General features: G+C 40.8%; 2 protein-coding genes across 2 annotated transcripts; both read right to left on the reverse strand.

The window, feature by feature from the left end:
* Nucleotides 1-99: 99 nt before the first annotated feature.
* LOC311044561 (carnitine O-acetyltransferase) lies at nt 100-8,858 on the reverse strand. Its single transcript, XM_084056244.1, has 14 exons — nt 8,697-8,858; nt 6,416-6,703; nt 5,023-5,141; nt 3,201-3,254; nt 2,894-3,059; nt 2,488-2,662; nt 2,217-2,395; nt 1,944-2,044; nt 1,725-1,844; nt 1,513-1,635; nt 1,285-1,420; nt 1,130-1,192; nt 883-1,020; nt 100-627 (listed from the first exon to the last, which is right to left on the reverse strand). Exons 1-14 carry the CDS (start codon nt 8,721-8,723, stop codon nt 412-414), a joined length of 1,905 nt encoding a protein of 634 aa, XP_083912370.1. The 5' UTR covers nt 8,724-8,858; the 3' UTR covers nt 100-411.
* Nucleotides 8,859-9,542: 684 nt separating this feature from the next.
* ier5l (immediate early response 5-like) lies at nt 9,543-11,226 on the reverse strand. The gene has a single exon (XM_084054841.1). It carries the CDS (start codon nt 11,093-11,095, stop codon nt 10,136-10,138), a length of 960 nt encoding a protein of 319 aa, XP_083910967.1. The 5' UTR covers nt 11,096-11,226; the 3' UTR covers nt 9,543-10,135.
* Between the last annotated feature and the right edge of the window lie 3,276 nt (nt 11,227-14,502).

Consider the following 14,502-nt stretch of genomic DNA (forward strand, 5'->3'; position numbering starts at 1 on the left):
AAAAACATTCAACAAACAAAACCACCTAAGTCAATGCAGCAACAACAAAATAATCCTGAAATCTGTACAATACGGCAAAAAATTTAACAAAAAACCTCTGTCAAATCAATTTAATAATACTCTTTAATAATATCATATAATGCAAAACAATTCAGTTCAACAATAATAAAATATATATAGTTTCTGTCAAGATGGCAGTGCTTTGACAGTGCTTTACACACTATGTACTTCTTATTAGCCTCTTGATATACATTCCCCCAAGTCCAACGCACGCAGTGCAATGTGCATTTCAGTTGTCCCTGTAACAAGTTTATGGCAACGTGGCTCTCTGCCACTGCCTCCGTTGCAAGTTCAGTTGCACCTTCTACACAGCCCGGCGGGTCAACCCCCATGCCAGGCCGCTGTGTGGGCTCACTGCTTGGCCTTGTCTCTGTCCTCCAGGAGAGCCCTCATGTCCAACAGAGCATCCTCTACAGCTCTGGAAAACCTGGCGGCATGGGTCTCCTCGCAGCTGTTGAAGGCAGTGATTGCGATGTTGATGTGATCATCCATTGGGTTGTAACACACGCCATAGCCATCTGGCACCATCGGACCAAAGCACATCGCACAGTCTGTCTTAGAACCAACCTAGACATCACAGAGACATGGATGATCATTTCCCAAGTACAATACCAATACAATAATAATAAAATAATGCAATGGACTGCAAAAATATATATATAATGGCACTCCCTTTTGTCAGTACAAAAGAAGTTTAAAAGCCTGCATCATCGAAAACATATGGCCAACGTGTACTGACCGATGAAGTCTTCGTCAGGGTTACAATAATACACTATAGCAATAATACTGTCCCATTGAATTTGTAACCGTTTTACACATTACCTGACTGGTCAAGAGGTTGTAATGCTGAGCCACAGCATAGGAAGTATCCATGAATATCTCAGGCATAGAGGTCAGGTCTATAATACCCTGCAGCTTCAACCCAAGAAGATGTCTGTCAATGGCTTGCCCATGAATTGCCTGGTCAGAAACGGAGCAAAACAATAACAATGAATACAAGAATATATGAATAAATGAATAGACATTATCACTATGGAGATTTGAATAACGATGAGGCATCAGTTCTTACTTTGGATGTATTCTCCCTGTGAGTCTGAACAGCGTTCTGTAGCAGGACTACTTTCTCTGTGATCTGTTGGAAAGTGAGGACGAACTAAATACTTATTGTCCAGCCAAATATACACTCATATAAATGTCACATCCAGGCCGCAAGAGTGGTTTTACCGGTTTGGCTGGGTCTTCCATGGCCTGGACAAACTTAAATGAATCCATGGTAGTCGAGTGGATCACATCTGTTCGACCATATTTGAACATTCGCAAGGACGCTGTCTCATACGTGGGGCAGCAAACTTTATACATCCTGAAAGTGAAAAATAGTAACAGTGAATATCTGATTGCGATACACAAAGAATATATCGAATAGAAAAAAAAACTTAAAAAAAGAAAACTCACCTGAAGTAGGCAAGCTGAAGAGCCATTTGTACAAATCCATCAGCACTCATCTTATGCTCTCGTAGGAAAGTTCTTCCAAAATGAGAAAACTGGAGCACATTCACATCCAAGTCCTGTACCATCCTAATAAAGAAAATAAAAGATTGGGTTACGCACAAATGTAATTTCGATTTGACAAACATAATTAACATCATAACCCCTTCTATACTTACATATTCATGTTTTGTTTGGCATTTTCAATGTCCCTCTTAATCTCAGGAGTAATGTTAAATCGCAGCTTCGCTGGCATGCCCAGGGGAATCATGGGAGAGCGCTTCATTTCAGGTTTCTGCCTATAGAAAAGATATTTAAAAAATGGAAATAAATAGGCCCAGTTCACCAGGTACTGGTGTAAAGGATAAAGGTTGTTGTAACCAATAAATGAACCTTACATGAAGTTGACAACATAATCAATGAGAAACACGATGGGCGGCCCTTCAGAAGCAGCATGTTCATACACCAGTCCACATGTCCCATCTTCACCAATGATGAACTGAGGATGATTCACAAATATATAGAATGTTCTATGAAGTTTCAAACCTATGCAGGGTTGAATTTACTGGGGGGATCCCAGCCCCTGAGAAGTATATAGGGCTTAACTGCATATTTTCAATGGGTAATTCCATATACCGGTAGCTTCAAACGTATGGATGTCTTGAACATACCTGCAATGTTTTGTCAAACCAACGGTTGCCACTGTTCCAGCGAGCCCCTCCCCCATGCAGTACCTGGGCAGCCACACGACTTCGATACAAGTTATCTGACACACGTGGCATTGGTGCATCCAGACACACTGTGAAGATACTTTTCTGGATGGCACGGACAGAGTCCTTATTTGTTTTATCTAGAGAGAAAAAACATAAGCATCATAACCATAATCCAATATGCAAAACTTCTACGGATTTATGATTGCTTTCTGCTTCTCTCCAGCCTCACCCTTCAGAAGGTTGTTATAGGCCTTGCCCCACGTGTTGCGGTGCTGGGATGTCAGGATGCCAATCGGCTCCTTGTTGGTCTGCAGAGAGGAGTTCCAGATCTTCTCAAGTTGCATGGAAATCTGGTCCACTGTCAGCCGGGATCCTTGGCTATTGTACACTTCTAGTATAAAGAACTGGAGGGGCAAACCCATATGAGGATGATTTAAGTAACTAGTCAACGAGGCACTGAAACCAATATTAATGGAATGTAAGGGCAAATTTAATATATATTTCGTCGGAAGACATTGTCGCTTGCCGACCAATTAGAAATTAGACTTGCTGGCCACAGTTCCTCTAAGTCTAAAATGTGCTGCTGGCATTTTGTATAGGATAAAACAGGAGAAAAACAGCACCATCTAGAGTACCTGGAAATTGTGTACCACGGTGATGGTAGCCGAAGGTGAATTTCCAATGATGTGATTAACTACGGTATCTCTCTTTGGTCCGGGGATTCGGCAGGAGGACAGGATCTGGTAATACTGGTCCATGCACAGCGGTTTGCCACCCAAGTATTCCACAGGCAAGGTGTTACTGCAACACAGTTTTAGTCCACGATACATATTCAGGCTTATAAAGCAATAATTGAAAATAACATTCATCATAATATTTCTGTTGACATTAAGATCAAATTTGAGTGATTATATATAAAAACACATTTTCACTGAAACTCACGTGTCAATCATTTTCTTAAAATCCAATACTCCTGCAATCAGCTTTGCAGCAAATCTACAGAGGAAGAATTATTGTATTATTGATACAGTTGATGGTGGCCTTTTCTCTTATTTCATAGGAATATACAATTACAATTACGGCATTTAGCAGACGCTCTTAATCCAGAGCGATTTACAGTCTAAGCCAGGGGTGGGCAAAATTTCTTTCCAGGGGGCCATACTGACTTCCATAAAGTGAGTGAGGGGCCACACATTGTACAATTGAAACTTGAAACATATAGTGCTAAATTATGTTAAAACTACATGGATTTGGTAGACATGCCTTGATGCCACACTACTTTACGATAAGGTACTTGCTTTCACAACAATCATTTTCAGTTACAAAATGTTGTAACTGAAAATTGTTCTGTTAATTTTTCTTTTCTGTATCACTCTGTGCTCTGGCCTTACAATAAAAGATGACTTGCATAAAACAATCCACGTCAATGCCGTATCAACTTTTAAATGAGCCTATAAATTTATACAGCATCTTATCTGATATGCACCACTCAGGTCACTGATCAAACGCATTGCATAGTGTTATAAATATGGACTCAAGGTTGACTGTTTCACTGTTAAATAATAATAAAACATTTGAGTACACACGGATGGAGGAATGCAGGTAGTACTCAAAATGGTACATATGAATTACTATTAATTGGAGTAGTTAAATAAGTTTTTCTGAAAACCATTAACATATGGCAGCCTTTTAGAATGTACGTTTTTGGTGGGGGTCATTTTGTTTTTCTTTGAGGACTTGGCGGGCCGGATTAAGATGGTCAAAGGGCCGGGTCCGGCCCCCGGGCCGTATGTTGCCCATGTGTGGTCTAAGCAGTATAATATTGAAATAAATGATCTGTATATTGAAACTATACACACACTATAGGATGCCAGGTCTACAACTGACACGGCATCTGTCTACATAACATGCTATCTAAGTTACATTTTTAGCCTTTGTTTGCATAAGCCTGCAAGGTCGTCAAGGCTAGGGCAAGTGCTACAGGCTAAGGTGGAGTTTGAAAAGGTGAGTCTTCAGACTATGGCGGAAGATTGGGAGTGAGTCTGGAGTTCTAACCGCAATGGTCAGTTTTGGAGCCATAATATTCATACAATACCATGCGCTAAAAGATCTGCAAATAATACAATATTCAATAATCAGTGGCCAACAAATGGAATACTGATCTACTGATAAAGATTATGCCGTATTAACGTAACAGTGCCTCTGACTGACAATGAGAAATAGCCTATCCTTGAACTACAGACCTCTGACAGCTGTAATATAAGGTAGGAGTATTTCTTCATGGGGCCACAATGTTCACTGTATATCCCATGGGTCACAGTAGTCCACAAAAAAAAAAGCTGAGCAATGCTACACGCAGCCAAAGTCCCAAAAATAGCCAGCGAGAGGAGGAAAAGTCTGTGTAAAGGTCAGCTGGAGACTGTATCTATACAGTGAACTACAGTACCAAATGTAGCTTTATTGCAGGTCTTATACTTAGACACAGAATGGTTGTAATTATTGTACTGGGCAGAAAATAAACATGACTTATTAAAACCACACTGCACTTTATTTTGGTGGCTGGTCATAAGGAGGATTTAAATAACTTAGTTGTGCGCCGGTGTCGCACACCGAAACATCGCCGATCTACAAGCTCACAACGTGTCGCAGTGCGACAACATGTGAGCTTGTAGATCTGCTATTTTTGGTACGCAACACCCGCTCATACGCAACTAAGTATAACGGGCCCTTTAGATACAGTGGACTGTGGTAGCCGGATGCTCACCTTATCTGTCCTTGGCGATCCTGGAAGTGCATGCGCGGCAGGACGACCCCAGGACTGGTGTAGACCGCCACAGGCATGCGACAGTCCAGATAGGCTGACTGCATCCACCACTCTGACAGCTGCAGAAAACACAACATACAGAGTACAGGGCATTATAAATACAACAGGGCAGTCAGGCAGTGTTTCTGGACAACCACTGGTTCAGGATCCAGGATTGTTCTGATCAGGTTACAGAAACTTAACAACTCTCATTATTAGTTGTGCCTCTGAAGCCTGACTTTTACTTCATCGTACAATGCTGTCGCATGTCGAACATAGCCGATCTACAAGCTCAGAACGCGTTGCGGACCGGTAAAACATAGCTTGTAGATCTTCTATGTTTGGTGCGTGACACCATCGTACGGCAGAGCATAAGCTTGCTGCTGCTGCGGCTCAACTGTGCACACCTCTAAGTTGCCTTCCATGATATTGAGTCCAGGCTTTGTCCCAGTGAATGCACAGCCTTTAAATAACTACTGCATTAGAGGGTATTATTATGCCCGTCAGCTTTGGGATTCTGGTCATTTGATGCACATGTATAAATATTTAGGCATACTTCAGCTACATCGCTTCATCTAACCTTACCATGCTCATACCCAAACTTAACCCACCTACACAGACTACTTCTGCTTCTCATTTCTTTAGAGTTTTACTATTTAATGATTAAAAAGCAAGTCTTTTGCACACCTACAAAGGCGACAGGTGCGTAGGAGAAGACCAAACGAGGGCCCAAAATATTTAATGATTACCAGTTTTATGTCATCTCATTGTCACATATCATGTTTTACTTGTCTTTCTATTGCTTAATACTTCTTGGCTTTAAGTCATCATTCTCTGTACTGTATACATCATCTACGCATTTTGTGTTTTTTATTTCATTGTGAAGCGACCTTGGGTCTAAGAAAGCCGACTGCTATATAAATAAAACATTATTTATACATGTAGCCAGGTTTTATAGCCGTCTAAAGCAACAAACGTTATGTGCCGATATTTCTTTCTGAAAATGGATCTTGCATTGTACTGCCATGCAACAGCTTCCAACATCAAATGCATGTGATTGCTTTGGGTTGCATGCATTTGATTAACACGTTCATCACTGTGACCACTGTTCAATTAACCAGACATCTCAGTGGGAAAGAATTGGCCCTTTGCGTAATCAAACTGATTATGAAAGATCTTGCAACAGTCATAATGAGGAACAGTCTAAGGCTCTTTGTCTAGGCAATGTGTTTCAGCCTGGACCCTGGTCCTGCTGGTCTGTAATCAAGACTACTGTTTTATTAGCACCCATATGTTTGTTTTTTACTTTTATCATGGTTTTAAAAAATAATAGCAAAATAATATCTTTGAATACCCAGTTGTCTGCCTTCTGTGCTCGTCTCTCCAGGCCTTTCTGTAGCCTCTCCCCTACACCACCCTTAAGGAACTCCTCCACCAATTGTCGGGTTTCTTCCATCTCCTCCTCACTGACGATGGGCTCCAGCATGGCCAAGTATCGCTCACATGTCTGCCGCAAGGGTGGGACGGGCAATTTAGGAAGATCATCCTGCTGAAGATGCTGGGGCACAAGGGTCTGGCTCCTCTTTGGGATGTGTGTTACTGGGTTGACCATTCGAGAGGGCTTCACCATGCCCGGCCTCAGCTGAAAAACATCTTAGTCAGTCTACATGTAGCTCTCATGACTGAAGCGGACACAACAGATTATGTATCATAGCAACAGTGTGTGCAACAAGGTAATACTAGAAAGGTGTTATGATATGCCCGACAGCACTTTGGTCAAATTTCACTTTTTGAATGAGTGTCAATACAAACCGTGTGAAAGGGATATTTCACTTTCAAACAATGCGTTTCATTTTAACGTCTACCCTGGCTTTAGTGAACGCCCCAGACAGTTTTTAAGTAGCTTGATTCAGTATTTAGATATTTGATATTCATTTTATCAGACATGCCCTCTTCCTATATAAACCCATTGTAACTTGAAACTCAATTTTAACCATGATAGATTGATCAAAAACATCCGTCCTTGGTTCTGGTAACTGATATTGTCCTTCTAATACGAGAGGGAGCTGTGTTTTTTCACTTACTTTTTTCATTCATTCTTTTCCCAAAGAAATTATAAAAAATAAATGAAAAAAGTAAAACACGGCCCCCTCACACATTAGAAGGACAATATCAGTCACCAAAACCAAGGACAGGTGTTTTCAATGAATCTATATGGTTAAAATAGAGTTTCAAGTTACAATGGGTTTATATAGCGTTTCTGAAAGAAATTTGGCATTCCCATAAACAATAAATATGTTTTATAAATGTAGGAAAAAGGTGTTTGAACAGCTAAATCTGCCCCGCCTCAAACATTCAGTTGTGATGTCATGAGCAGAGGAAGTCCACCCTGGTAAACTCACCTAAACCCCCTATAAACAAAGGATATTTATATCATCAACATACATATAATTTAACCTTTCACTGTAGTAGTGAGAGAGAGGCTTCCAGAGCATAGCAAATATTGATCTAGTTTTCATTTAAACACTTCCTCCACTAATGATGTCATCACTGCACTGGGCAGTTCCATTTTGCTACCTGTAGCATCACTGGCTTTTTAAAATAATGTCCATATAATTAAAATAAATTGATATATGGACCAGTATTTAAATATAAAAAACGTATCGTTAATGGTTATTAATAACATTAGTGTGGTTGGAATATTAAATGATTACCCCAAAGCTGATTGATGGACTAAATTCAAATGTCTTTTTTAAGGCAATGCATACATGCAACCCTTGCATAGAACTGCACACTCTACTCTACCTGCAAGCAACTCTTAAAACAAAACCTTTGCAGATAGAAAGAATAATTCAAGCTTTCCATACAGCTGCAATGTTGGAGAGTTTAATCAGAAAGGACGTTTGGATGTATGGGCTCTGTGTCAAGGGTTGGTATTGCAACTCTAGATTCCAAAAAACAAAACATCGGATCTTAGAGTTGATTGTTGTTGTGGCTAACTCCACTCTAAGAAACTTTATGGCTACAGACAGTCACTTGACACCAAAACAACTTATTCATACACTTGTTTGGGCCACCTGGCGTTAACAACACGGCCAGTTTATAAATAGAAAACTTGGTACACTTCCTGAACCTTTTGGAATGAAAGCTAATATAAAACAAACACACACACACGAGAGCCTTGACGCTATGCACTGCTGGCCCACAATGCTTTTAGAAGCATTGTTGGTAAAGTTGACACGTTGAACTGATGAAGAACTGATTTAGACGTCAACCTTTGAAAATGACATTAGGAGTGACACCGTTGAAGATGACCTTAGAGTGACACGGTGATAGGGAGCTCCCGCCACCCCTATGGTCATACGTATGGCTACTTAAGTAGGCTAGCGTGAGTAGCGTCCATATAAATCAAAGCATGCAATGATGGTCAAATTTGGAGTGTACAAACTAAAGCATGCCTCCGTAGTGCTGCTGCCCAACATGGTGCCCCACCCCCTTCCCTTCCCATCCGCAGTACTAGCATTATGTCCTACCTACCGTAATAACAAACGAGCTGCTTATGCTGCTACCAGTTAGCGCATAAAAGAAATACACACAACATACAGCGAAGCAAAAAAATATATATAAATACTCACCGCCGTTCTCACGAGAAGACCCAACATTTTGAGTCAGATAAATGCACTTCGTGGGGCTTTGACTGTCCTGAGAATAAACGGTAATAAACAAACAGCCCTCGGGCTGTCATGTCTCAAGGACAAGCACTAAATAGAAGCTAAAGCATTGAACTGAGAGGAGTTTGTCAGCTTTCCGCCCCCCTCTGGACTTTACGGGACACACAGCTGAACTCCACACAACACTCACATAGATATCAATCCAAATAACCGTGTGCGTGTGCGTGTGCGTGTGCGTGTGTGTGTGTGTGTGTGTGTGTGTGTTTGTGCGCGCGCCATTTCAAATCATGTCACACACACAGTGGTGATGGAAGAAATATTCACATGTTTTACTTTAGTAAAAGTATCAATACTGCAATGTCGATATACACTATGTTGCAAGTAGAAGTCCCGTATTCAAAATGTAGCTACTTGAGTAAAAGTACAAAAGTATCGGCATCAAAATGTACTTAAAGTATCTAAAGTAAAAGTACACATTGTGCAGAATGTTCAAAATGTATTTAAAATATTTAGAAAATAGCAGCAACGCATTGTGAGCTTGTAGATTGGCTATTTTCAAATGGTTGAAATGGGCTGAAGTGGTTAGTGTGTTTTGTAATAATAGTAACTAGTAACTAGTTAAAGTTTTCATAAAATGAACTTATAAAATTGCACTTAAGTACATGTACTTAGTTACTTTACACCACTGCACACACACACGGGCACGCACGCACACACACAAGCACGCACGCACGCACGTACGCACACACACACACACACACACACACACACACACACACACACACAAACCCCCCCCAAAAAATGAAGACATTTCTCCTTTAGCTTAATTCCCCCTTTATTGTGATAAATGAAAACCATGAATTCCACAGTGAAACATGTTTGCCATTTATAGCCAATAATTCATCAATCTTAAAACAACATCGTTTTTATTGATTAAAAAAGAAAGAATAAGGCCCTGATATGAATAATACACTTTGCAATACGAGAGTCGATTTGGTGCATGGGGCTGTACAGTTCTCCACTAGCCACATGATGGAGCTCGTCCAACATCTCTCTGGAAAAACAGCAATAAATAACTGATATTCTTTGGAAAAATACAAATCAAATACACACTCCAATGTCCTAACGAAGCATATAGAGCTCACAATGAGACAAGGTTTAAATGAGAGGTATTGTTTATTGATCTGTAGAGTTATGTGGCGATATAATGTGATGCGCAGGCAGAGTAAGTGTTCATGTGCAAAAGTAATGCTCAATGGGTATGTATGCTCACTCAGTCTATGTATCACATTTTCATTAACAATTTTCAATCACAGAACAGAGAGGGAATTACAGTCGTGTCATGATTTATTTGAAAGGAAACAAAATAACGAAACAATAATGCATGATAAAACAAACACAAATCAAAACGCTTCAATAGCTCTGGTCCAAGCACTGCCAGATAACAACGTATGTCTCAAACAAATTGTCTGAGCAGAGAATATTTGCTCAAGGTCCGTGTTGTTCTGCCAACTCATAAACTCAGTTAGTCCACCTGAACCCAACACCGAGATCAGGTTGGAGATGTTTGTTGTGTCCAACTGTTCCGAGTGATCGGCATGTGACTCGTCTTCAGTCCTCAGCCTTTTATTACTCGGCCATGGCCCTAAGTCTGGCCAGTAAAACTCTGGGTCAACAAGATGATAACTTGAGTCAATCTTTCGCTTCTTGCAGTAAGCCTGTGCGGCGTGCTGCGGGTGCTGCTGCTTCGGTGGCGGCGCGCAACAGTCTGAGTGGAAGTATCCATTGGTGACCGTGGTCACCACATGCGTGTCCAAGTCCAGGACAGTCTTTTGGTTAGCTTGTTGCGTGCTGTGCGGGACAGGTAAGTCCCACGAGGACTTGTCTCCACACTGCGGAGACAAGTCCTCTTGGGACTTACCACCTGTCCCGAGTCCACAACTCCAGCAGGCTTCCGACAGCATGATGTTCGAGTCGCTCAGCGCCGCGTCCTGGTGGTGCGTCGCCTCTGCGGGTCCAGGGTGGCCGTTGGGCTGGTGCGCTCCGCAGTGCCAGGAGCAGGAGTCCGACGACTCGGCGCCGCTAAAGTTGCAGTAGAAGTCATCGGCCAACTCCGTGAAGCTCCCCGTCAATTCTAGGTAATCTGGCTTTTCTCGGGTCGCCGTTACGTCCTCGTATTGTTGATGATGTGCCCGCTGCGTTTGCATAAAGTCTTTGCTCATGTAGAACTGCCGGGCGTTTCGAAGTACGTACGTTACCAGTAAGTTCTTGTGGAGCTTGATGCCTCCTCTCTGCGTCCTGGAGCTTTGGATTTTCCTCAGAGAAATGGAGATCAGATTCTGTGCCTCGAATGCACACTCCATCCTCGAATAGGCCACCCTGCGTCTCTCTTCTTACTCTGTTAAAATAGTTATTCCTATTTGAAGAAATGTTTAAATGTTTAGCTGAGATTTCTACTCGATTCGTGTAGACTGTGCTCATAGCGCTCCATGTCTTCCCAGTAAGGGCATGGATTTGCAACTCTCATCTTTCCTCGCCACGCCCTCAAATACACATCGTCCAATAGGAAGGAGGCGGCGCTTCTGTTATAAGCAAATATCACTACTAGCCTCATTCAGGATGCACATAGGAGTGGACATGCTGCATTTCACAAAATAGGTTCTAGTTCTTCTACACGTTCTTTAGTGCCCAGAAAACTGTCAGTGTATGCAGTGTTTCTCAAACTTTTAAATTTCAAGGACCCCCCTTAACTATGACAGTATACAAATGGAACCAAATGGACCCGTCCATTTGTATACTGTCAGAGTTACAGACTTGTAAGGGTCAATTTAGAACCCCCTCAAGGAACCCTGAGAGTCCCTGGACCCCACTTTGAGAACCACTGATATATAGAATAGAATAGAATAGAGTAGAATCCAACAGCACAGAATAGAAATGGACAGAATAGAACAGAAAACAGAAGAACAGAATAGAAACAGATGTACTAGAATAGAGCAGTGCTTCTCAAATGGGGTACTGGTACCCCTAGGGGTACTTTGGGGTACTCCACCCCAAAACTAAACTCGGAAAGTTTTTTTCCCCTTTTTTGTGTGTCTGATATTGTAAATGAACAATTTATTCCACATTCATAAATAATTTAAATATATGCCACCCAGCAAAGAAAAAAAACAGGTTGCCAGCTTGTGGCAGAAGATTTTTCAAATATTTAAGCAGAAACAAGACAAATAGATTAGTGGACAAAATAAAGAAACACCAAAAATGTGTCAAAATCACGAAGAATGTTTTATGCTGTGAATTCTTTTCTGATCTTGTGCAATATCATGAACTATCCAGATCTCTCAGGTCATCTGGGAAAGGTCTGCTTTCTGTCCCTAAAATCTAAAATAAACGTGGGGAAGCAGCATTTAGGTTTTTTTTGCGCCAAACTCCCAGAAAAATGCAGGTCTGCTGCCACTCTTATTTATTTTAAAACACAACTAAAGACCTTTCTGTTTGCCGCTGCCTTTGATTGAGCTACTGTTCTTTTTTTCTTTTTCTTTCTCTTCGGCACTCTATTGTATTTGTTATTTTTATTTAGTTGTATGCATCCTAATGTCATTTTATAATGGTGTCTCCTTTGCTTGATGTTCTGTGTAAAGCACATTGAATTGCCTTGTTGTTGAAATGTGCTATACCAGGGGTCTTCAACGTGTTCAGCCCAAGGACCCCCTAGCTGAGAGAGAGATGAAGCAGGGACCCCCTCTATATTGTATAAAATTGTGTTTCAGATTCAACTTGTGTTTACGTGGTCTACTATTTTTTTCCCTCTACACCTAAACCTCTTTGCCAAAAATAGCCGATCGAGGCGTTGTGAGCTTGTAGATCTGCTATTTTTGGCTAAAGTTCTCATCAGAAAAGGGATGCTAGGGTTCAAGTGGTTAAGGTAAAAAAAAAAAACTTATCGCACAAAGATTTGGCGGACCCCCTGTAGTAAACCTGAGGACCCCCTAGGGGTCCCGGACCCCCTGTTGAAGACCCCTGTGCTATACAATTATATGCCCTTGTGAAGGGGGTACTCAGCTGAAAGAATATTGGAGCAGGGGTGCACTAGTAAAGAAAGTTTCACTGGAATAGTGAATAGGTTACTCTGTACAATAGAATACACTAAACTGCACTATATTGTCATACAAAAATAATGTATACAAAACAACAACACAAGTTCTAGAAGAGGCAATTTAAAACATGTCAGTGTAATGCAGTCTTGAGTTTTGCACTTACACACACATGTGTGCTTGTATGCACGCACACGCGCACGCGCACGCACACGCACACGCACACACACATTATTATTAGTACATTGTCTGACTGCACCTGAGTATGATGTCATTAGGACTCCCACAGATCATGGAAAAACTGTCATTGCACTCAAATCTGCGAGGTAAGTGCTCTTTGTTGAGGGATGATCTGTCATCCATGCCACACATCTGTTTGTGTGTAAACACACAGATGGCTGACATCACACTCAACACCTGGATGTGACTTTGATTTCCTGCCAAATAGGTGAATCAGGAGGACAACCACTATTATGGTTTCCATGCCCTGGTAATACTGTACCCTGGCATGGCTACAAGTGTACAAAATGGCACGGCTACAAGCATGGCAAGTCTGCTAATGTTGGCCCTCCCAGGAATTTAGTGTGAATGCCATTACGCAGGGCTATAGTAGTATGCAAATTGCAAGTTGTATTTACTGAGGTATTATTTCTAATGTCAATACAACAATTGAGGTATGTCGTTTAAGTTTGTATTTTGTTCAATTTTCAGAAGATGTCCTAAATAACATCATGTTTCCAAAGTCAATAAGTGAAAAAAAAAAACTGTTGGTGGATTATGTTTTAGGATGTTCTGCGTACATAAGCATGTGTTAAAAAAATACTGTAGCCTTCTGCCTTCTACTTTCATGCTCTCATGAAAAAACAACAAACCTCAAACGTAATAGCCAACAAACCTCAAACGTATAATAGCCTACTTGATGTTAAGTAAATCTGATAAGTGTATGTTAAGATACACTTATCAGATTTTTATTTTAATGTATTTTTGCATTCGTTTTTTCATTTCCACTATGTTGGTTAGAATTTTTGGATCGTTAAGACATTATAGTAAGTATATAATAGTAAGTAAGGAGTAACTCGTGGTGTAACTCTAAATGTATAGACCATATTCTCAACACAGAGACTGACTGGGTGTGGCAACATTGCTGGACACTCATTGGTCAACAGTACTAGCCCTCCCATTCAACTCAGCTCAAAACAGGGAAAATTAGTTAATGCAATGAAAATCAATTTCAAGGACATATCAAATTAAATTTGGAATTGTTTCTCAAGTGAGGATTGTCATAAATGACTTGTATTTTTAAAATTGTAATGTGCCTGGCCTCAAGTGCACGTGACAACACCATATATGGGAGAGTTATTGAGTTATTGAATTTCATATGGGTTTAATTATAATAACCATGGTCAAGTATATTACCAATGCAGCTTATTTTGCTTTACCATTAGACAAACCAGTCACCACCACTGAACTGAGTCATCCTCAACCCTAAAAAATAATTGTGCCTGTGGTACTTTAGATTGTACTTTGAAAAGTCTTTTAGAGTTTTGGGGTGTAACAGCAGAGAGGAATCACAACTATAAACAAAGAATTTAGGCCTTCCACGGTGTTCCCTCTTAAATACAAAACTGAGATATGTGGTTCTGAAGATGCACACAATTACTTCAGAGCCGGGGTGCTTT

Source organism: Gymnoscopelus microlampas (genome assembly GCF_963454915.1).
Source record: "Gymnoscopelus microlampas genome assembly, chromosome: 4".
Classification (NCBI taxonomy): Eukaryota; Metazoa; Chordata; class Actinopteri; order Myctophiformes; family Myctophidae; genus Gymnoscopelus; species Gymnoscopelus microlampas.